The following is a 24737-nucleotide window of genomic DNA, read 5'->3' on the forward strand; positions in this document are numbered from 1 at the left end:
GATCAACAATTGCTTTGCAATTAATAGTCTTAGAAGCTGCTTTGAAACCTGTTATGGTGACCTGTCCAGGGTCCCAGAGTTCATATGAATCAGAGGTAGAATTTGAACCCAGTTCTTTATAAAGTAAGCTTCCTATCCACCTTGCAAATCGTAGCTTTCAAACATTTACTGAATTGAATTGGAGGGTCTATATTGATTTGATTTTTGTGTCAACTGTAGAAAATTCTCTTTTCAAAACAGTAGAAGCAACAAGGATGCTATTTAGACTGTGTTGATTTTTATTACAGGCATTATATGTGTTTATATCTGGGGAAGGGGGAATAGCTAACAATTTGGGTTAGTTCTGTGCATCCAAGTTCAAAGCTCTCTCTGGACTCCAGAGTGGACCAAAGGAACTAGGGACAAAGTAGCGCTGTGATACCACAGAGGAGTAGAGAAACATCTAGCAGATTCATCAGTGAAGAAGCCTGAAGCTCTGAAGGCCCTCCATGCCAAGGAGGTACCCTGACCTTCTTCTATTTCCACCGACCAGTGACTTTGGTCTTCCCTCGAGTCTTGGAGCTGAAAGTAAGAAATCAATACTCAGACATAGAATTGAGTAATTTCAACAGATATGGCATCAGGGAGCAGGTAGAAGAGGGCAACTGATCCTAAGGAAGGGAGGGTGCATCGAGGATATAAGAGGGGAAAGCGGGGAGAATCAGGAACAACTTCATAGAGGAGGAACCAAGACAGAAGAGTGTGCACCAAGAGGGAGTAACAAAGGAATCATTACAGAGCAGATTAGGCTGGAGGGTGGGGAGACAGAAAAGTGGACACTTACACCTTCTGGTTATCATTGATCCTGTTGCGGAGAACATTAATCTGCAAGAGCAAAAAGGATTGGGTGAGGAAAACCTGAGCCCAAAAGTCAGAGTCATGGGACCCAGGAAAGACCAGGAATAGGACAGACCCTTTTTTGAATAGGTAAGAAGTTGAGCCAGAGTGCTCCTTATCATTGTCTTGGTTTCCTTCCTAATTAAAACTCAGCTTCCTCTGACTGACATTCAAGGTCATCTGCAATTTGGTGATATCTTACTTTTTGGACCTAATTTCATATTACTTCCTCAAACACATGCCTTCACCAACCTAATCAATTCTCTGGACCCCAGTCATAATCTTCACTACCCTGTCTCAAAATTTTTGTTTAGTCTGTTTTGAATGTCAGGAAGCATCTGTAATTTCTTTATAATGGGAACTCACTTCCCCAGTGGAGAACTTCAGAGGCTTAGAGAGTTGCTTGAGGATGAATTAAGTGACTTGTCCAAGGTCATACAGCCTAAGTCCACAATTTATTTTGTATACATTTGGTAATTACCCATTCTTCTACACCCCAATGAATAGAAGTTTCTTGAAGTTAGGGACTATTTTATTTAATCTTTATTTTTCCATCCTCTGGAAATACTGTATAAAAAGTTAATAAATACTAGCAGAATTGAACCCAGTGACAACAATAGCTCATGTGTAGATTAGCTTTAAAATTTCTGATGTATTTGACACTGGTTCATTTTGGCAAACTTAAGAGAGGTCATGGATGAGATCCATAAAACTTGAGCCACAATCTGCTTTGTTGGAAGGGATGTCCATATTCCCATATTGGGGCGGGGGGGGGGGGGGAAGGAGAGGTATTTATATACATTCCCTTATATCATATTCACAACAATTCTAATGAGGTAGGTGGGAACATTATACATTATTACCCACATTTTTATAGATGAGGAAAATTAAGTTTAGAGAGGTTGCTTAGATGTCTTGCCCAAGGTCACTCAAAGGCCAAAGTCAAACCTTCCTCTCCTTTACCCATTAAACTTTTACCCCTCTTTCAAATTCTCATTTAAATGCCATCCCCTCCCTTTCCCTCAGACCTACATAGCCCTTGGTTTTGGAACTGGGTAAGACACTTACCATATGATATTGGAAATTATGGCTATCTGAGTTAATGTCTAAAATCCCTACTAGACTTTAAAACCTTAAAGGCAAGGAGCCATAGCTTAAAAGAACTTTGTTTCTCTCTCAATAGAGAGAAACAAAATATTTCATAAACATTTCACAATATATAGTGGGCATTCACTAAGTACTGGATTCCATTCAAACCAGGTTTGAAAGGTAAAATTCTGGAACTATCCTGATGTCCAAGGAAGATTGTCTGTTTTTTGTTTTTGTTTTTCATTTTCACACACCAGAAATACAGGATAACATCAAGCTCAAAAAAAAGGTTCTAATGATGAATCTATAATAGAGTTTACACAGGTAAATATTTGACAACCAACCCTCCATTTAAAAAAATTGTAGGTTGGATACACTTTTAAACTGCATTAAGCTACATTATTTTCTCCATCAATTTATTAAGTCTAGATAAGGGTTGTCCAAAATGCAGCTGTTACAATGGGCTTTTATGAGTCCCACCTGTGGGTTTACTAGATGCTTTAGTAAACGAAGGCTATCTATCACAGAGTTCTCACTAAAATGGCAAATCAAAATATATTGTTTATTGTTTCAATAAAAACTTTTAAAAGTAATGTTGGACATCCCTGTTCTAGACCATCAACAAAATAATAAATGAAGTCCAAATTTTTGGCATTTGTCAATTTTCATTTTGTAAATGCTCACACTGATTTGATTATTTAACAATGAGATCAGCAGTTGGAGCTGCCTCTAGCACATCATTGGCCTTATATTGTTTATTTGATGGGGAAGCTTCTAAATATGTGAACACAAAGTTCTGAAAGAGTAGGGGTTGGGGTGGTGGAGGAAAGAGAAGTAGGTTCTAAAATTGTCTGACTTGGAGAACTCAGATTGACTCAAATGTCTGGGAAACTTCTTGAGATCAACAACACTCTTTGCTAAAGCCTAGTCTTCCCATTCATTCCTGTGAATCTCTAGTTTCTTTCAGAGTTTATCTCAAAGACTGACTTCTACAAAAAATCTTTCTTTATCCTTCAAAGCTACCAGAGATATTTCCTGAAAAAAAATTGAATTGATTTCATATATATATATATATATCTATATCTATATGTGTCTATCTCCTCTGATAAAAATGTAAACTGCTTAGTTTACATGGAGATTACTCCATTTCTGGCTTTGTACCTTAGTCACCTAACATTCTGTCTGGGACACAGTAGATCCCTGTTAATTTTTTGATTGATAGGAACAGTGTAAACAGTCTGACCAGGAGTCAAGGGAAAAGACAGTGACTTAGATTGTAGGTGCTGGAAAGTGATCTGAGAAGTCAACTAGTCTGCCATTTTAGGTAAAAGGAATCAGAGGCCAAAGGGTAGATGAATGGTCCTATGCTGTTTCCTCTTCTTATGAGGATCAGAAATATATTCCTAAGGCCATAGCCAGAAAGAAACTCCAAGTCCTTAGTTGCTTAATAGCAGTGATTCACAACACTTACTCCTTATTTGAGGCATCCCACTTTTTAGCTATTCTGCCTTAATGTGCCAGTTTTGCTGGAAGTTCTGAAATCACATGGCTGTGTATATGTGCCTGTCAGAGTAAGTGAGCCTCATTTGAAGAGGGCAGTGGCTCCTTTACTGAATTCTCTCTGGGTATCACCCAACTTTAGCCCTGGGAATATTTAAGTATTTAATAAAGGCTTTGGCAAGAAAAGAATGACATTAATATGTGCTATTTATATTGTACTTTAGAGTTTGAAAATCCTTTACATACCCTGACCTCACTTGATCCTTATAAAAACCCTGGGAAATTAGAAAGGAAATTTTCTTTATTTTATAAATATTAAAACTGAGATTTAGAGAGGTCAATACAGCTACTGGTAGAGTTGGAATTCAAACACAAATTTCTTGACTTCTGGGTGAGTTCTTTTCATTATATTGCTCTTGTTAGTGAAAGTAAGGTATATACTGTGAAGAAATAGGAGCAATAGATTGAGGTAATTAGGGGTCACTAGGTAGAGAGGCACTGAGGAGTAAGAGAGTGAGGAATGTTGAGAACTCAGGAGATGGATCAAGATAGCAGAAAAGATGACAAGAAAAAAAGGGAGGAATGAGATTTTCTTACTTCATATTTCTGCTGTTTGAATCTCTCCTGTAGATCAAACTTCTCTGCTTCCAGAGTGTAGATCGTTTGCCATAGTTCCTTAGCCTTCTCTCTGTGGTGGAGGAAAGTAGGAGAGAGAAAAACAAGTCAAAGCCATGGAATCACTGAGCCCACTCCCATGGATTTATTCCCAAAGTTCCAGGCCACCCAGAAGATTCTCACCACAATCCTAATCTTAATCTCAGGAACCTCAACCACCTCCATCTCTAGAAACAATGGTAATATTTCCAGTTCATATTAAGGATCCACTGCCTACTGAGGGGGCTCAATGAGCCAAAGAAGGAGGAGCCAACCCTTTGGGTGATAAATCCATCCAGAGATTAAAGAATCTAAGTTTCATGGCTTCTGTTGTTCCTAGGTTTAGTCTAACTCTAAAATATTTCTAGGTATCTATAGGAGTGGGAAAGGGTAATAGAGGAAGGCTCCCAAGAGTCTGTCATAAACAGGTGTTGGTAATCAGTGGTTCCTTCAGGAGGTAGAAGCCGATGGTATTTCTCAGTTTATGGGGTCACCCTGTTCCCTTCACTCAATTTATCTTTACTGGCAGCAGAGGTCAGCATCTTCATTTCAAGGGGTTAATGGACTCCCAAATGAACCCTCAAATTGAACAATCCACATATTAAACTAGTCCACTGGTCAGGCCCAACACGGAACATGCATGGGATGCTGCTGCTCTCTAGTGGCATATTCTGGTACCTCCCTAGCTAAATATGTTCAGCCTTGGACACCCCTTCAAGCCAGGTCTCCATGCCTCTCACCTCAGCTGATCTTCATTCAGGTGGTCAATAGCCAACACCTTCCTCCTCTCCGCCAAGATCTTCTTTTTCTTCTCCCTTTCTGTCTGCCTTTTCCCAGTCTTTCGCTCTGTCTGAAGGGAGAAGGGAGATCAAGGAAGATGTTAGAGAAGGGAGAAACTGTTGTCCCCTGCCCCTTCACTAATTTCTATTCCAGAGAAGGCCTAAGAATTGCAGAAGCTCCCTCACAATTCTCTTCTTGGACCCCAGGCCCTAGCCAATACCTGGAATCCTTGAAGAATTTTAGACTTTCTGTAGTTACTACTGAGGGAGAGCTTTCCTGAGGAAAAGAGAGAGTATATGTGCAGTGCAAAGCATGCTGGATCTGAAATCAGAGGACCTGAGTTTAAGTGCCATCTCTGCCATCTGTGTAGAAATGAGCAAATCACCTAATTTTTCTGGGCCTCCATTTCTTCCTCTGTAAAATGACTTTAGATTATGATTGAGCACTCTTCCATTGCTTAGTTTGTGATTACATTCCAAACACTTCCCTCTTTATTTCATATTTCTCTCTACTCCTGTCCTCTCTTTGCTTCCCTCTCAACACCTCCCCCCACCCCTACCAACTCTGGATCTTTTTCTTTTAATAACCCACTGACATTGAAACCCTTAAATCACAAAACATCAGAACTTAAGGTGACTTCAGAGATTTCCTAACCCAACTTGTACCTAAATGAGGGTCTTCCTCTGTCAAGTGGTTAGCCAGTCCCTGCTTGAATAAGTCTAGGGATGAGAAAGTTATTACCTCCAGAGTAAGGGTCCTCAGGGGTCATTTAAGGCTATAACAGCCTAAAGTATCAATTCTGTACCTGTCTGCCATTATCTTTTTGTGAGTCTTCAACCGAGTCACTTCCTTTTCTAGGGAACTTTCCCAGATTTATGAAGGGACTTCAAATATTGTTACCTACCTGAGCTTGCTAGACCAGGAAACCATGAGAGAAAGACCAAGAGAGAGAAAGACAAACATACAGACAGAGACCCAAGGAAGATGTGGGAGAGGGGAAAGGGGAGAGAAACAGAAAAAGAAACACAAGGAAAGGGAGAGGAGAGGAAAAAGCAGCAAATGTTAACTGTTGTCTGTCTATTATTATATAAGTCTCTGCAGGACAGGAACAGGGATTCTCTTTTCCAGAGAGAATGAATTTAATTATATTTGGGGTATGGGAAACAGGATAGAGTTAACCGTGGAGGTTTTAGCCTTTGAAAATTTGAGAGACAATTTCTCCTGTTGCTTTCATTACGTCATGGAAAACTGATAGCTACCTCTCCCCTTGAACTCATGATTTGGAATATTGGGACAAATTTCAATCCATCAGGGTCTTGGGATAAAGACTTGTGCCAGTCCCTTGGGCCCTTAATCATCACCCTATAGCATTTGTTACTAGATCATATTAAAGAGTGAACAAAAAGTGAGGTTACATTGGGTAGTAATTTAGGGGAGACAGTGCTCTTGCTGGGGTATAATTTGGGGTCCTGTTCAGTGTCTTGAGGTGCCTCTTATGATATATCCTCCCAATATTGGGGGGGTGGGGATCCTTGGAGAGGTATCCCAGGAAATGCCAGAGATAACTTCCAAGGGAATCAGGAAGGCTAGATCCACTGTGGGCTTGAAAGAGAGAGATATCTCTATACTTAGAAGATTTTTCAAGTCTTGAAAAGGTGAGGTTTATAACTAGGAAATGGGAAATTCTTCCTGAGGATCCAACTTAAATCCTGTCTGGTATAATGGAAATTTCTTTCCTCATGGATAGCTGCTGACATATCCTTGTTTATTACTAAAGCCCTACTCAGGGAATGAGTTCCTAGCTCCATGAAATGCTCTTCCTACCTTCTGAATGTAACCACCAAAATGCATCATATTGGAGAGAGCCTTTTTTTTCCGAGCATCATCTTCAGCCTTCCTCCTGTTCTCTTCCTCCTCTCGTCGGGCTTTTTCTTCCTGTGTTGTTGTAGGGTGAAAGGGAATGGAATGAGAAAAGAAGTTATAGAGAGTTGAAGAAGAAACCAGCTGTCATCCTTGGGGAAAACATTTGTCATAGGGTGGAAGGGTAGATGGTTTATAGAAGACTTCAGTTGGTTTGGGGGAGTTCCATTATTATTGAACACCAATACAAATGTTCACATTTATTCTAGTTAAATCACTTGCCCAGTGGCTAGTAAATGACTCAATCCTTCTTCTTCTGACTCCAATACCAGTTCAATCCAATACACAGTATAAAGGGTCATGCTCCCCTACTATGTTTACCACTTATCCATGAAGCATAATCTCCAACCAAATCATTTTTTCCCACACATCCTGATGAAAACGTATGCACATGAACATACATACATATTTGCATATATTTATTACATGTACCTTTTTAGTACCCATTGACTCACTCATTAGAATATGAGCTGTGCAAGGCCATCCCCAGTTTAGGACTTGGTACATAGAAAATCTTCATAAATGCTGGTTGACTGACATATCTAACAGGATGTGGTAGAAATATTGCTTGATGTAGAGTGAGGAGACCTGGGTTCTAGTTTCAGCTCTGCTACTAACTTACTATGTGACCTTGAATAAGTCATTTTGACTGCTAAGACCCTTTTTTAGCTCTATGACCTCTGAGGCTTCATTCTTTTCCCCAAACCTTAATGAATCAGGAATAACCAATTTTCCTTCTATCTAGAGTCTGGATGGAGCTTGGACATTGGAGTTTATGTATTGGGAAGCAAATCTGTTCAGAAACAATGAATTAGGGGTATACCTTCTGTTGTTGCTATGATTGGGCAAAAATAAAATGGGAAGTGCTGATAGGTAGTAGGAATGACATGAATGAGGGGACTATTGGTCACTCACCGCCAACCGGTTCTGACGCTCCTTCTCCCGTTCACTTCGGATACGTTGCTGTTCTGCTCGCTCAGCCCTTCGGTTCTCCTGCAGGGAAAAAAATTATGACTAATGTGGAAAGGTTGGGAGAGAGAAGAAGGAGCCTCTTTTGTCAAGGGTCATCAGGCAAAAAACAAGTATTGGGAAAATATAATAGGAGCAAATCCAACACAGAGCTTTTTTCTGGTCTCACTGTCACTTTCATCTTTCATATCAATTCTTCACCTAAACTGCCTGGCAATTGATCTTCTTTATGATCTTATAAAGTCACTTCTCTACTCAAAAACCCTTAAGGTTCACTATTGCCTACAAAATTCAAAATCCTTACCCTACAATTCAAGTCCTTCCACAAGCTAGAGCCATCTTTCCAGCTTTACTTATATTCTCTTCCATAAACACTCCTTTCCATCCAAGTTAGACAACCTGCTGTCTTTTATTCATGTTAAAAGACACTAGTCTTGATCCCAGAAGACATAGGGTCAAATAGCTCTACTATTGGTATTTTAATATTTATTTGAGTTTGGACACATACTGTATGGACCTCAGTTTCCTTCTTTGTAAAATGAAAGGGGTGAATCAGATGGTATCAGAGGTCCCTTTTAGTTCCAGATCTGTGATCATGTATGTCCCCTCACATTTGATTGCCTTTTCTCATAATATTCTCTAAATCTGGAATGGTTTCTACCCACCATTCATACGTTATGAAACCTTGTCTATCTTTAAAGGAGCATCTTAAATCCCATTTCCTCCATGAAGCCTTCCTAGATTCTCTCAGTAAATAATGATCCCTCCCCACCTTGGACTTTATCTAACACTTGATTTATACTTCTCTTGTGCTCTTCCCATATTCTATTTTGCATGATAATTATTGATAGAACTATAATACCCTTCTTCTGTATTTTGTATGCTGTGAAGTAGATACTTTATCCTACTTAAGCCTGGTATCTTCCTCAGCACAATGTTCTGTATACAACAGATAATAAATGCATGTGGAAGTTATTGAAGCTTTGTTCCACATTCCCAAACTCTTGCTTCATAACTGACTACAGAAATAATTTATTGCTAACCAGAGATAGCCAGATAAACAAAGATAGGGCTATTCCTAGACAAACTTCTATATAGTAAACAATCATAGAAGTGATATCATAGAAAGAATAATAGAGGGGTGGCTAGGTGGCACAGTGAATAGAGCACTGGCCTTGGAGTCAGGAGTACCTGGGTTCAAATCCGACCCCAGACACTTAATAATTACCTAGCCATGTGGCCTTGGGCAAGCCACTTAAACCCCATTCATTGCCTTGAAAAAAATATAAAAAAAAGAATAACAGATTTGATGTTAAGAAGTCTTGAGTTTGAATCCTGCACTGACTCAACACTACCTGAGTAGTAGGTAAAAGACTTGGGCAAAGATTTTTCCTTATCTGTCAAACTAAAGAGTTGTCCTGGATGGCCCCCTGAGAGCTCTTCTTCTCTTCTACATCTAGGAGTCTGAGTGTTTTGATTGCATATGTATAGACAATATTTGGGTATGTGTGAATTAACCAATTTATATGTTATCTTTACAACAGTAGAGAAAAGTAGAGAGTGAGCCTTTGAGTCAAGAAGGCCTGGTTCAGATATTGCTTCCGACACATACTGGTTTGTTTGACCCTGGGCTTAGTTACCTGAGTCCCAAGAAACTCTTTAAGAGAAAAAGGTACAGGTCAATTAGGAGAGGGAATTTCCTCTCAAGGAGTTCGCTGCATCAGTTAAGTCACAGGTATATAAAAACAAAAACAAAGCAAAAAACTATCCTTTATATGTCAGAGATAAGTTATGACTATTCCTTCTGTCAGTCTAGGAAGTTATCCTTTTTTAAGTCAGTAGCTTTTTAATAAAATGCAGTAGAACCCCATTATAATACAGTTCCTTATTACATGGATTCATATATACTGCAGTCAAATAACATCCCCTGAAACATAACAACTACAAGTAAAAAAAGTCTGATATAACAGTTAGCCTGTAAGGCCAGTGTTAGTTCTGTCCCTCAACACCAGCATTATAAAGGGGTTCTTCAGAAAGCCCTTTACTAAGCTTTGGGTGAGGAAGGAGGTAAGCACCAGTAAAAATTGTTGCTCAGTAGTAGTTTATTTCATCATTGTCATCATCATTATAAACAAGAAATATTTACTGCCTACTGTGTGTATGGTGTTGTACTAGGTGCTACAATCTGCTTCATGATACAAAGTTTATAAATACAAGAAAACAATACAAAGTTGAAGCCATTAAAAAGAGCTTACTTCATAACCACTGCTGTGATAGAATGAAAACTGTCATCTGATGGTTTTCTATGAAAGTGATTTAGAAACATCACACAAGCTAAACATTACAGTCAACATTTTACTTGGGGGGAAAACTTCTTTGATGTGCTACTGCTGCTGAAGGATTTTTCTTAGAGTTGCTCCAAGTTTACTTTCTCTCTGCCATAATGTTTAAATACTGTAGGGCATTGTGAGCTGCATCACTGTGAGTACTGCCACAGGAGATCCCAGAACTGTGACAGACCGTGATGGGACTGGTTGAAAGTTCAGCAAGACACTGGTACTGTCCATTCACACTCATTCTATGTCCAAATATGTTATTTCAAAACCTTGTTCCTTTCCAATTTCTCCAAGCATCTGAATGTAATCTGTATTAGGAATACTGAGCAGGATTCTTCTCAGTAAAGTTATTTTCTCCCCAACTGAATTCCTTATAGTATTCCAAGTACACCCAATAGTACTTAGGAAGTTATCCTTGAGGAAGTTCAAGAATTGACTCATTAAGAAAATGAGATTGAGATGGGCAGAAGATGGGGGGGTTGTAAGGGTAGGATACCTAGAAAACAAGGAACAGTAATAGTAATAGCTAATAATTAGAAAGCTCTTTAAGGTTGCAAAGTGCTTGGCTTACTGTGTATTATGGCACTAAATCTAAGTATTAAGTACATTAGACTTAGAATTAGAAAGATGGCCATTCAAATACTGACACCCATCACTAATTAGCAACTAGATGACATATAGACTTGGAACTAGGAAAACCTAGATTCAAATTCCCTCTTAGATGCTAGGTAAATCACTTATGTTTCTCTGTCTGTAAGTCATTTAAATTTCCTCTTCTGTAGAATGGAGATCATAATAACATTTAAACTTTGTCTATCTCAGTTTTCCCATACATACTATGGTCATAGTAATAGCATTTACCTCAAAGAATTGTTATGAGGAGCAAAGGAGATGACATATAATATATTTTAATCATATATATATATATATATATAACATATATATGGTACCTTGACATTCTCTATGTAAATGTTATCTCCCATGATTAGTCACAAAAGTCCACTAATCTATTAAATCAGCTTCCTCTGCCATCAAAAGGCAATAGTAATACTTAAGCTTCACAGAATTGCCCTGAGGAAAGTGTTTTTAAACCATAAACATGACTTGTTATTACAATACTGGTTTGTAGGCTGTTAGGGTAAGTTCCCCAAACTTAAACACATTACCCAGAGAAACAAGCCTCCAGCCTCCAAGTCCAGTCTTACAGAGCTTCCTGATCAAATGACTAGAATTTTTTACTTACAATCCTATCTTTCAGTGAAATGAGCTCTTCTTCTTCCTTCTTTCGATTTTCAAAGTGAGCTTCAATCAGAGTTTGTAATTCATTCAGGTCCTTCTCCATGCGCTTCCGGTGGATGTCCTGCCAGAGAGAGGAGTATATGCTTATAGAGAATTTGGAGGTCATCAAAATCCAGTCCCTCACTTTGAAAATTGTGAAAATGAGATCGATAGACATAAAAATGACTTGTTCCTGGTCACACAACTGGTATTTGAGAGAGGATTTGATCTCAGATCTTCCTGATTCTATTTCCAGAACTCTCTACACTTTACCTAATCTCTCACAAGGTCTCTAGCCCTAAATTAGGATTCCCAATCTGGAATAGGGACAGAACAGTGGTGAGGAGTGAGACATCTCTGAAATGAATAGTCAGGCATGATGGGGCCAATGGAGGGACCTTACTTTTTCCAGAACAGTCACAAGCACATGTTGTAAAGAATTCCTAATACTATACAGTAGTCTGGGCATGGCCTGTCTGTTCTGGAGGGTAGAAGATCATCTCACTCAAATTGACTCCAACCCATATGGAGTTCCTTTCTTCCCCATGGAGAAGAGTTCTCTTGACTTTGAGACCTGCTCTCTGCAAACTCAGTACTTACATCAAAATCCACTCTCTCTCCATCAGGGATCTTTGGTGGTATCAAGTTGGGCATGAATAGCCTAGAAAGAAGAGGGAGATGGTGTTAGTGAAGATCATCTTCATCTGAATAAAGGACCATCTAGTCCAATTTTCCTATTTTACAAATGAGGAAACTGAACCCAGAAAAAGGGAATGGTCAGATTGTCTGAAGTCCCAGGAAATAAGGAGCAAAGCTCTTTTATAGAATACAAGAGTAATCCAGCAACATAGATGGCCTATTTCCTTTCCCTAAATCCCAGACCTCCGCTACTGTCAATTCTCAGTTAACCTAAGGAGAGTTATCTGGGTTTTAGCTTCAAGACATTTCCCTGCTTGTTTAGAGGATGGGGCAGTGAGATCAGGGGAATGCAAGCCCATAGGTGCTCATAGGCTCCTAGAGTTTAATGATGTTTATCCTTCATTTCTTCAAAGAAGATCATGACATCAGGAAGATGATGCCATGACAAGCACATGAATTGGATTTGAGTGAGGGGAGCTGTGCTAAGAGACCAACTTTACTTTCTTCTCCAGAGCCCTCTGGGTCCAGTGGTCAAAGAAGAATCAAGATGACTGGGGATGGTCTTGGATGTAAGGCAATCAAGATTAAGTGACTTGTCCAAGGTTATACAGCTAATGAGAATCAAGTGTCTGAGACTGGATTCAAACTCCTGTCCTCCTGTCTCCAAGGCCAGTGTTCTATCCACTGCACCACCTAGTTGTCACCTAGTTTAATAAAAGCTTGTTGACTGACCTCACATCCCTCTGGTCTAAATCCCTTCATTTTTCCAGAGTTCTTTGTGATCAGCTCGACTGAAGTAGAGAATGGGGGCAGTGGGAGGACAGCAGTATTAGAAGCAAAGTGTAGGGAAGAGGTTAGGGTTCTCTTCAGGTTTCAATCAACCAATCAGTATTAAATATTTATTAAGTACCCACTATATTGCAGGCATTGTGGAAAGGGTTGAGTTTACAAAAAGAGGTAAAGACAGTCTTGCTTACAAGGAGCTCCAAAATCAGTGGAGGAGACAATAAGCAAATATATGTATATATATATATATATATATGTATATATATATATGCATATATATATAGTAAACTATAAACAAGTTGTTAAATAGGAAATAATTAACAAAGGGAAAGCACAGAGTTCAAAGTGGATGAAGGTTTCTTATAGGAAGTGGGTTTTTAGTTGGTATCAAGGTTTATGTTCTTGCAGCACAGCAGATAGTACTAGACCTGGAATCAGAAAGACCTGAGTTCAAATTCAGCCTCAGACATTTACTTATTGTGGAACCCTGGGCAAGTCATTTAGCCCTGTCTACTTCAGTTTCCTCATCTGCAAAATGAACTGGAGAAGGTAATGACAAACCAGAATAGCATCTTTCCAAGGATGCCCCAAATAGGATCATGAATAGTGAGACAGAACTGAAAAAAATGACTGAACAACAAATGTTCTTCCCATACCTCATTACTCCCACAAATGGAAAGAGTCATAAGGTCATTAGCTAATAGAGTCAGAGGCCATCTAGTCTGACCCATTCATTTTACAGGTGAAGAAACCAAGCTGAATTCAAAGAAAGATGCAGCATTGTAGATTTGCTGAAGGAAAAAAAGGTGTTACATAGACATAAAGAAGGCAGAACAACATGGGGGAAAGAGCTCTAGATTTCAAGTCAGAAAATGTGAATTGAGATCCTAGCTCTGCTACTTACTAGCTGAGTCAATTTTAGCTCATCCATTTATTTATCTGAGCCTCGGTTTCTTCATCTGTGACATGAAAGGGTTGAACTAGAATCTAATCTCTCTAAGATTCTTTCCAGCTCTAAAACACAGTGAACCTATACCCAGATAGGAATGAAAATTGTAATTAGGACTAATCTCTATTCATTTTTAGAAAGTTTCATTGAACTGGAAAGAAACTTGAGGAACTTTTGAGACTGGCTGTACTGGATGTTTTTTCCCATTCATTTCTCTTTTCTCCAATCCATCTCTAAACAGTGTCTGAAGATGGGTCTGCAGAGTGGCACCCTAGAGAATCTTTTAAAGATTAAGGTCTCCTTGTTAAGGTCTCACTTAACCAAGGCTAATAAAAAACTCCTGATTGCATATGCTTTATCTTCTCACTATGAAGTGTCCAAATTTCTCCCTTCTGCCACTACAAGTGTCTCTCTTAGAGGTTCCTGTGAAACAGGTTGATATAGCCTGGAAAAAATACTGTTTGGAATGTTCATTTCCTTGAGCCAGAGATTTCACTTCTAGGAATATGCCCAAAGGTGTTCATTGATAAAAGAGAAAAGCTTCATCTACTCCAAACAATTTTACTTTTTGTGGCAGCAAAGAACTGGGAACAAAGTAAATGTTCAGTGATGGATGAATGACTTGAATAAATTTTGGTGAATGCAATGGAGTATTGTGGTATTGTAAGAAATGGAAAATGCAAAGAAATGTGAAAAGACTTACAGTCAAAAACAAAGCAGTACACCCAATGACTACAATGAAGTAAATGGAAAGAACAACCACCGCAAAACAAAATGAATGTTGCAAAATTGCAAAACATGAGTTTGGTCCCAAAGAAGAGATTGAGGAGACATGTTCTCCTTTGCAGAGAGGTATTTGTGGGGGAGGCTGATTATAAAAGGATGCATTAATCTGTATTGCTCATTTTTTCCTTTTAAAAGTTCTTTGATATTTGAGATGATTTTATGGAAGGAGGAGAAGGATAGAGGGGAATAATAGGAGATAAAAATCTATTTAAAAAATATTAGTTGAGCTCTACCTAACTGCCCCCTTTCCCCTACTCCATCCTCAGTTGCATATCTTTTCCTTCCTCCTACTTTCTGGCCCTCCTTACTTCACAGTACAGTCACAATTAATTACCCTTTCTCCATTCTAATCTTTGGGGCCAGATCTCCTATTTTGTGTCACTCAATCAAAAGAATTTCATACTCACTTCGGCTTGGGTTTAGATTCCTCCACCGGACCATCTAGAGAAGAGAGAGAAAAACACTTATGAGTCAGAAGAACTGGATTCTAGTTCTGGTTTGCATTTGATCCTACTTGTATGATCTTTTGAAAACTGCTTAAATTGAGACAAGCTGAGTGTTATCAACTGTGATAACTTAACCTAGTGGCAGCATCTCTCTGGGTCTCAATTGATTTCTGTGTAAAATGAAGAATTTTGGCCAAATTATGTTTCCTTTCATCTTTAACTCTAAAATCCCTAACATTTAACAAACAGGAGGCACTGCCAACCAATCCTTTTTTTTTAGTGATGAGCGCTCAATGTTGAGTCTCCCATTAACCTCAGCAGTTAGACATTCCACTCACCAGCAGAGGGCACTTAGGGAAGATGCCAAACTCTGGGGCTCTCAAAAAGGAGGTAAACTCCTAACTCCTCTCCTGGTTCTCCTTCTTTTATGGATGGCAATGCTTATCCTATTGGTATCTGCATATGGCCTGTATGCTCTTATCCAATTTGGTTCAGCTACCACCCACTGGGAGAACTCTGCCCTCCTGCCTTTGAGCCATATAGGAATTGAACTCTAATCGCATGAATCCTGTATAATGGAGTCAGCCACATAAATATGGTTTAATTGTATATGATTTTTACTTACAACTATAGAATCAAAGAATCAAATCAAAATATAATTGAAAAATATATTAGGAGTAAAATCAAAATACATTAGAGAACAGCTACACCTTCTCCAGACCCTTTGTGACCTTTTTTGGCAAAGATCATGAAGGGATTTGCTATTTCTTTATCTACCTCATTTGATAGATGAGGAAACAGGGTGAAATGACTTTCCCAGGGTCACACTAGCTAGTAAGTATGTAAGGTTCAAATTTGAATGCACATTTCCAGCTTCAGTTTCCTCAGCTGTAAGATGGGGATTAAAGCACCTTCCTCACATAACGATTATGAAGTTAAAATTCTGTCATATTTGCAAAGGATTTTGCAAACCCTAAAAGCAGTATTTAAATGCAAGCTTCTTTAAATTTATCTCAAACCCAAAGGTTCCTTGATAAAATTCAGCTGCTTATATGAGTGTATATATATATATGAGTATATAAGTATACTATATATAAATATAATCCTTGCTATAGTTTTAAGAAAAGAGAGTTCCTCAGCTACTCCCTAATCACTAAGGATTTCAATTCCTTTTATCTTTTTCTCCTCTGATCAATGGAAACTTACCTAATGGGGAAAGTGAGTCTGAGTTCCCTTATGAAACACTGTAGGTAGATTGGGATTGAAGGTTCAGAGGATGATGTGAGCTAAAAGAAACCTCAGAGAGCAGCTAACCCATGGAGTTCTTAATCTTTCTATCATCAACTATCAACCTCTTAGGCAATTGGGGGAAGCTGAGTCTCCCCTTCTCAGAATAATGCTTTTTAGATAATTGAAAGAAATGCCAAATTTTATATAGAGATTACTGAAAATATTTTTTTTCCTATCCAAGTTCATAGAACCCCTGAAATTTATCTATGGACCTGTTGAGGGAGGGGTGGTGGTCTGTGGACCCTGTATTAAGAATTTCTGATTGACCAAGAAAATTCCAAAATACTCATGATGGAAAATGTGATCCACATCCAGAGATAGAACTGATGGAGTGTGAATGCAGATTAAAGCAAACTTTGTTTTATTTCTTCTGTTACAACATGACTAATGTGGAAATATGTTTTACATGATTACACATGCATAATTTATATCAGATTGCTAGTTATCTTGGGGAAGGGAGGAGGAGAGGGAAGGAGGAAGAAAAATTTGGAACTCGAAATCTTTCCAAAAATATATGTTGAAAATTGTTCTTACATGTAATTGGGAAAAATAAAATATTATTAAATTAAAAAATAAGAACTCCTGATCTAGTTCAACTCCTTCATATATAAATGGGGAAAGTGAGGTTTAGAGAAATAAAATTACTTGCTCAAGGTCCTTAAGCTAGTCAGTAGCAAAATCAGAACTTGAGCTAGGAATCTTCTGGCTCATAATCTAGTGTCTTTCCTCTTGTGTAATGTTATGCATTTGATTCCCAAACTCACAAGCAGATATAGCATGCCTCCACCACATGACTTCCTACCTCCGCCTCTGGATAGGAGAGATCTTTGAAAAATAGTCTCCCAAAACTGCTACCCCAGAATTCCTCCCTTCCCACATCACTCAATCCTCTCAGTTTACTCCCTCTGGACTCTATGCAGGTCCACAAGAATGAGTCATCTAAAGCTAGGGCAGCTGCTAGTGGTGTTTCAAGTCCATAGTAAGCCTCTGGCCTCCCTTTCTTCCAAACTATCATTAACACCTTTTTTTTTTTTAAACTAACCCATTCATTGTATATGTGCAAGAACCATAACCAACTAGCATTCATTTTCCTGTAGATTATATACAATGAGAGTCAGAGACTTCTCCCAATCTAAGGAATATAAAGTAATTTAAATGATTTAGTTTAAAGGAACATGAATCCAGAAAAATATTCTGTCTTCCCACATCTCTTCAGTCCCACCCATCCCTACCCTCATCCAAATCATCTTGTATATCAAAGTTATATAACAGTGTCTTTTTTCATTATCTGCTCTTTTGGGTTATCCATTGGATTGTCCATTACCCAGTAGTATCTTAGAAAGTCAAGGCTTCTGTGTACTACTGAGGATTCATGTTTTCTTCTGCATGCATCTCCATCCTTCCATTCTTCTTTTATCCTCAGCCAAATGACCAAATGCTGGCAACAGTTCAGGATTCCATTGGTTTAATTGCTATTAAATGATATCGAGGCCAACTAGATAACACAGTGTTTAGAGTCTGGGTCTGGAGTCAGGAAGATCTGAGTTCCAGTCCAGGATCAGACTAGCTGTTTGACCCTGATCAAATACTTAACCCTGTTTGCCTCAGTTTCCTCATCTGTAAAATGATCTAGAGAAGGATATGGTAATCCAGTCCAGTATCTTTGTCAAGAAAACCTCAAATGGAATCACAAGGAATCAGACATGACTAAAAACAATAAACAATAACAAAGGTGAGATCTCCAATAATGTATTTAAAGAACTACATGGAGTCTTTTTATCTATCCCAGATTCAGTTTATCTATGTGTAATCTGGGTAAATTGTCAGGGATTTGGAAGGTGCATATGTTTAGATTTCAACATCCAAACCATGTGACTGCCAGGGATCATCCTATCTATCTATCTGGTATAGTTCATTTTTCCTCCTCCTCATTTCACTCATCCCATTTGAAGTCTAGGACATCTCCAGCAGAAGGAGAAACATGAGCAAACCTTCCCTTCTCTTCTTTCCTCAGCTATTAGAAACCTCCTCTCCCCAATTCTCCCCATTATTACCTTCCACTTCTTTAGCTTCTTCTTGCTCCCCTGTTTCTAAAGAACAAAAGAAGAGGCAGGTAAAGAGTACAGTCCTGAACTCCAAGAGCGCCCACATAATTAGAGATCTGCCCTTGCTACTCTGTCTATCACAGAAAAAGATCTATCCTTTTCTCTGGATAATCTCAAACTGCGGTAGGCTCTGAATGAGAGACAGAAGGAATAGTTCTATTTACTATGATCCTATGATCACATTGTGATGGAATTCTCTTTGAAGAAAAACTAAGAAGAGAATCTTCAAAACTAGTCAGACTACTTAAAAAAAACCTTTGTAGGGTTATCTAGGTATCTTTCACTTTCCTCATATTGGCTATCAATTCCACCTACCCCATCCCTCTGTCCTACCTTCAATACTGGTCTCCTCAACTGCTGGCTCAGCCTCCTCTTCTTCAGCAGCTGGCTCTTGTTCTAGATAATGGGAAAAGGGCAGTGAATAACTGGAGTTTCTACCTTCCTTGATGACACCGATCCTAGAATAGACAATTAGGACTAAGGATAGACAAAGGATCTTGGAAGTAGACTCAGAGAGGCACATATTGTAGTTATAATCAAGATAAAGATAGAAATTGGAGAACCTGTTCTGATTTCAAAAAAAAAGCTACTCATCTTCACCTAAGCCTCATAACCAGGAAATAATCAGGAATTTGAGAAGGAGTAATTGTACAACGATTTTCATTTCATTCATTATGGTCAGCTACAGACACCACAATTTGGGAGGTGGGTGTGAGGCATTAATGAACTATAGCAGAGAAGATAATCCAAAGGGAGCTGTCACAGTGGTGAGGAGAAAGCTACATAAAGATCTATCAAAGGAATAGCAGATATGTAACGAGAAAGGGAGAGAAAAGGAAGGGAAGTGAAAGGAAGGTAAGAGAAAGGAAGATAAAAGAAGGGGAAAGGAAGGGGAAGGGAAAGGGAAGCAAAGAGAAGACAAGGAGAAGGGAGGAGAGGGAAAGGGAAGGGAGGGGAGTGAAGGGAAGGGAAGGAAGGGAGAGAAAGAGAGAGGAAGGAAGAGAAAGGGAGAGAAAAAGGAAAGGGAAAGGAAAGATCAAGAGAAGAGAAGATGGAAAACAAGAGGATGGAAAAGAAAAGAAGGGAAGGGAAAGGAAAGATTATGAGAAGAGAAGGGGAGGGAAATGAAAGGAAGGTTAGGGAATGGAAAGAGAAGGCTTAAGAATAAATGATTGCTATCTTCAAACATTTGAAGAGTTATAAAATAGAAAAGGGATTTGACTTGGTCTGTGTGATCCTAGTTTTTCCTTTCTTAGAGTCTATTGAAACATTTATTGAAAAACTTCCCAACAATTGGACTTATATTGAGCTATCTTGATGGGCACTGGATTTTCAATTACTGTAGGTTTTTAAAATGATAATAGATGACTCCTTGTCAAAGACTTTGAGAGGAGATTTATTTCAAGTGTGATTTGGCTAGATCCAATGCAACTCTATAAAATATTTATTGGGGGTGGCTAGGCGGCACAGTGGATAGAGCACTGGACATGGAGTCAGGAGTACCTGAGTTCAAATCCAGCCTCAAACACTTAATAATTACCTAGCTGTGTGGCCTTGGGCAAGCCACTAAACCCCATTGCCTTGCAAAAACTAAAAAAATAAAATTAAGCTTCAACTATTTTTAAGGCACTGTACTAGGCATGAGGATTTAATATCAAAATGAAACATTCCCAGCCTTCAGGGAGCTTGCATTCTAATGATGTTGCTTCAGACTCTGAGATTCCATGATTCTAGAATGGTGGGGATAGAAGATGGAATCTGATCTTCTTAAGTTGGGGAATGGAAGTGTGACTTGGCATCCACTAAGACTTTTCTAAAAGGATACAAAAAGTGGAACAGGGAGGTCTAGTAGACCATGGTAGAATGTTGCATCCAGACTTATGTTGCTCTGATAAGAAGCCAGTGGAGAGAGATGATTCCTACCTTCTCCAATAAATTGGATTAGATAGGGTCAGTCGGTCATATTTCAAAAAGGTAAGGGAGCTGCAATTAATCTGATCCCCCCCCCCGCCCCGCCATCTTCAGTGGCAGCAAAAAGAATATTACCAGTAGAATGCAAGATCCTTGAGAGCAGGACTTTCTTTTTTGTCTTACTATCCCTAAGGACTTGTGCAGGCCTTGAACAAAGTAGCTAATTAACAATTGTTTGTGGTATTGGATTAATAAATCCTCTGAATTCTTGTTATGAAAGATCTATCCATTGACCTGATATGACCTGAAACTATGTCCACTCTTAGGATAGGTGGGTGGGAATATCCGGAGGAAAGAGGAGTTGTTCCATCCTTGTCCATTTCCTGCATGAAATTTTTACTGTCTTTGAAAGTAAATTCTTAATTCTAGAGATACTTGTTCTATAGAGCAACCATAGTGAGGTTGTGAGTCTACACTATATCACTATTCAACTAACCAGAAAGTTGGTCAAATATTTCTGTTTTCAACCATCTATTTGTATTAAAATAATCCATTCACCTTAGAGTAGACAGGTGAAAGACAATGTACCATCTAGAGAAGGACTCCTAAAATCTCAGTAAATCTATAGTCATATCACCAGTATGGAGAGCTCAGACCTTCAATCTGTTCATTTTAGGTGACTCTTGTCCACATACTCCTATAAATATGCCACCAGAATCTTCCAACTTGCTAAGGGTCTTCCTCTAGGTTTCTTGCCATTGTATGGATAGCAATAGAGTATTTTATTTGAGGTGTCTATCAGTTATCTCTCTCTGATGCCATCCTCTAATGCTACTCATTCTCCTCAGTTTGTAATACAGCACAATATCATGGATACATACTTATAAGTTGCTGATTGGGAAAGCAATGGCAGCTGCATTGGGTAGAAAGGAAAGTCTTGGTGACTGAAAAAGACTGGTTAGAAGACTAAGACACAACATTAGAACTATAAAGGGTCTTAAATGCATTTAATCCAAAAACCTCATTTTACAGGTGAGGAAACTGAGGCCAAAGGAAGTGAAGTGAAGTGACTACAGTCAAACTGCTAGTTAGTGGTAGAGGTGGGACTAGAACCAAAGCCTCTTGACTTCCAATCTGATATTGTTTGCAATGTAGCATTCTGAGACGATGAGCTGGTATTTTTAGGAGCTCCTAGCTTCTCTGACTTTCCCTGGAGATGGACCTCTCTGACTTTCTCCCATGGCAGAAGAGGAAGGCAAACTTCTCTAATAGAATGTCTACCTCCAGAAGTGTTGACTTCTTAGATCTTGTAGATTGATGAAGAAGGTGGGGAAGTGATGCTGCCAAGAGGTGAAGAGGTGGGGAGACCCCAACTATCTAAGTCTCCAAGACTTAGGGCCAAATAAAAAAAATAATAGACATGAAGAAGGCAGAAATCTAAGGTCATTATGAGAGACCAAGGAAGAATTGACAGAAAAAATACAGAGACAGAACGACATGAACAACTCCTCTCTTCCCCATTGTAGGTAACATATATAGTTATCTCCCCACCATAAAAGTCTGGAATATATTATTGTGGCAAGCTGTAGGAAGTGTAGTAAAATGAAATATTGTACTACCGTCCTCTTCCTCTATCCAATCTTCCTCTTCTGAGGCGCAGGGAGTGGCAGCAGAGAAGGGGAAAAGTGAGAAAGGTTAGTTTGGCAGCAGAAAGCCAAGGATAATAGCGGACATTGTTCCCTTATCTTCCATTATCTTCTCTATCTGGCAGAAACTCAAACTCCCAATTGTCCCACCCCATTTCAGGAATAAACATTAGTAGAGCTAAAGAAAATTTGTGAGGTCACATAAGACACAGTTTATGTGGTAGAGTGGAAAGAGCCTTGAACTTGAAATCAGGAGACCTGGTATTCAATCAGTCATATGGACAGGGATGAATAATTTTGTAACATAGCATTGTAGCTGCCTAGAAAGAACCCATTAAATCACACAGCTCTTTGATGCCTCTTTGAGCTCAGGACGCCACCAAACAGGAAAGCATTAAAGCCAAATCTCAGTAGAGACACATGTATCCCAAAGCCAAGAGACCTAAGCCCCACCCAAGACCCTGTTGTAAAAAGTTGGCACATCTCCCAGGAACCAAGCCCCAAGTGTGACCCACCTTACATAGATATTCTCTGGAATGCCAGTGAAGGTCTAGGTCCAGCTATGGTGATGCAAGAAATACCTCAAACAGCTTCCAAAGCATTTGGTGGTCTTCAAAATAACCCTCTCACTCTTGCCCGCCTCTTCTCCCCTCCTATCATCTTTCCCCTGCTCTCCCCAATTTGGTTTCTCCCATAAGTAGAGATATATATTATCCCAAAGGCCATTTGGCCTGTGAAGTAGCCTGTACAAGGGAATAGATTACACATTTGGCAAGGAAGAACACTTGCTAATTCTCACCTCTGACCCACTCCTAATGTCATCATACCGGAGATGACCAAACCCTGAAAAATCCTCTCTCTATAGAAAACTCATTTCCTGACTTTAAAAGCTACGTGTAGTGACTTGACCAGAAAATTAGGTTGGCCTTTTACAAGAAAAGTTGTCTGACTTGGTTTATGAGCACCATAGAAATTTTTTTTTTCAGATATTTTAATGTCTTGGTATTTGGAGGATGTGGTGGAGCAAGGGCATTTTATCTCTTTAGGATTTCTATCATTTTAGCATTTTAAGGTAACTGAAACTCTAAGTCCGGTTAATGAGATGTGAGCACATACATATACAAGGTCTATATCTTGTAGTTACAATTTTTTTCTTCTTGTTTTTCTCCCATTATAATATGAACTCCCTGAGGGTTAAGATCAGGAGTTTGCCCTTCTTTGTTTTTCCTGCACTGGTACATTGCTTTGGAAGACAGTTAAGTACTTAATTAATACTTGCTGACTATTAACTCACTGAGGAAATTGTAAAAAAGAATCGTTAATGTCAAGGAAAGGAAATGGAAAAATGACAAGGAGAAATGGGCAGTTTCTTTAAACATGAGGAGAGGTTGAAACATTTTAGCTAGGCCCCTCGGGGAAGACTGTGATATAAGATATGGTAGAGGGAATTTCCTCTATCTATTCCAGTATCATTGAAATCATAGGTCTACTCCCTATTCCCTATACATGGGAGAAGAGGGTCTGGCTTCAGGAAGCTCTGAGTTCAAATGTAACATGAGATACTAACCATGTTAAACCTGAGTAAGTCACTTTATCTCATCTGTAAAATGAAGATAATAATAGTATCTATCTCTCAGGGTTGCTGTGAGAATCAAATAGGTAATAATTCTTTTTGTATAATACTGGTTTATTATTATAAGAATGATTATTATTATTATGTTTATTATTATTATAAGAAAGATGATCAATTTGGGTTTTTTGATTGAAATCTATATGATGGGGAAAGTCAGAATGGAGAATATCCCCATTTTATACACTGAAATGATCCTAGACACTTACCTTCCTCAGCCTCTTCTAAGTGAAGGAGGAAGAGAGAAGAGAAAAAAAGAAGAGATGAGTGAGTTTCAAGACAAAACTTCTTCAGAGCCAAATGGTGACAAATCTTCTGCTCTTACCTTCCTGCTCCCTGAAAAGAAAAATGAAATGCTGAACTAGGTTGATGAACTATGATGAACTAAGTTAATCTTTCAAAACCTTTTATTCCTACCTACCTGCATACTTGCTCAACCACACACATGACACAGGTACACACAAAAAGCATATGAGTGTATGACACAAACCCGCCCTGCCTGAGCTTTCCAGGTGATTGACTTTATTCTTTATTTTTCTGCTGTCAAATCCAAACTCCTTGATTTGCCATTCAAGCCCCTCCACAATCTTGTTTCAACCTGTCATTACAATGTAATCTCCCTCTACTTCCCTAAGTACATTCTCTCCCCTAGCTACACTGCTCCTAAGAATGCTTTCCTTACCCCCCAACTTGGTGTCATTCTATTCATCTCTATCTATTTCTTCTGCCTATAATAATTATAATATTTATCCTATAGTAATCCTATAGTATTTATGACTCAGTTTCCTCAACTCAATTATAGCACCTACCTCTCAGGTTTGTTATGTGGATAAAATGAGCCAATATTTGTAAGGTACTTTATAAAGTTATAATATACATGCCAGCAGTTATTATTATTGTTGTCACTATTATAATTATTAATATCAATATTATAGTTTGTAGGTGTTTAGTAAGTTTCTGATTAATTTGTCATGACTTTTGAAAATAAGTTAAGGAAGTTAACAATAATATCGCAATGGTTCAGTGATCTTTGACTGAGCTTACATGCCAATATTCTAATCAAATTACAAGTCATTGATCCACCTGCATAAAAGTTCACAGAATATTAGAGCAGGGACTGTCTTTTGCCTTTATTTGCATCCTCAAT

General features: G+C 38.7%; 1 protein-coding gene across 3 annotated transcripts in view; it reads right to left on the bottom strand.

The window, feature by feature from the left end:
• Positions 1-255: 255 nt before the first annotated feature.
• The window catches only part of TNNT2 (troponin T2, cardiac type), a 30474-nt gene continuing 5992 nt past the window's right edge, over positions 256-24737 (bottom strand). The window contains exons 3-15 of one of the 3 annotated variants that reach the window (XM_074222350.1): positions 23916-23926; positions 23800-23814; positions 18737-18799; positions 18353-18388; positions 14970-15003; positions 12003-12063; positions 11368-11484; positions 7735-7812; positions 6724-6834; positions 4860-4969; positions 4063-4153; positions 824-864; positions 256-561 (exon numbers count right to left, since the gene is read on the bottom strand). In XM_074222350.1, the coding sequence (XP_074078451.1) occupies positions 516-561; positions 824-864; positions 4063-4153; positions 4860-4969; positions 6724-6834; positions 7735-7812; positions 11368-11484; positions 12003-12063; positions 14970-15003; positions 18353-18388; positions 18737-18799; positions 23800-23814; positions 23916-23926 (814 nt within the window). In that variant the 3' untranslated portion in view covers positions 256-515. Of the gene's footprint in view, positions 562-823; positions 865-4062; positions 4154-4859; positions 4970-6723; positions 6835-7734; positions 7813-11367; positions 11485-12002; positions 12064-14969; positions 15004-18352; positions 18389-18736; positions 18800-21933; positions 21958-23799; positions 23815-23915; positions 23927-24737 lie in introns of those variants that run through there. The other 2 variants (XM_074222348.1, XM_074222349.1) reach the window with 2 other exon arrangements.

The sequence above is a fragment of the Macrotis lagotis genome, chromosome 2 (genome assembly GCF_037893015.1).
Source record: "Macrotis lagotis isolate mMagLag1 chromosome 2, bilby.v1.9.chrom.fasta, whole genome shotgun sequence".
Taxonomy (NCBI): Eukaryota; Metazoa; Chordata; class Mammalia; order Peramelemorphia; family Peramelidae; genus Macrotis; species Macrotis lagotis.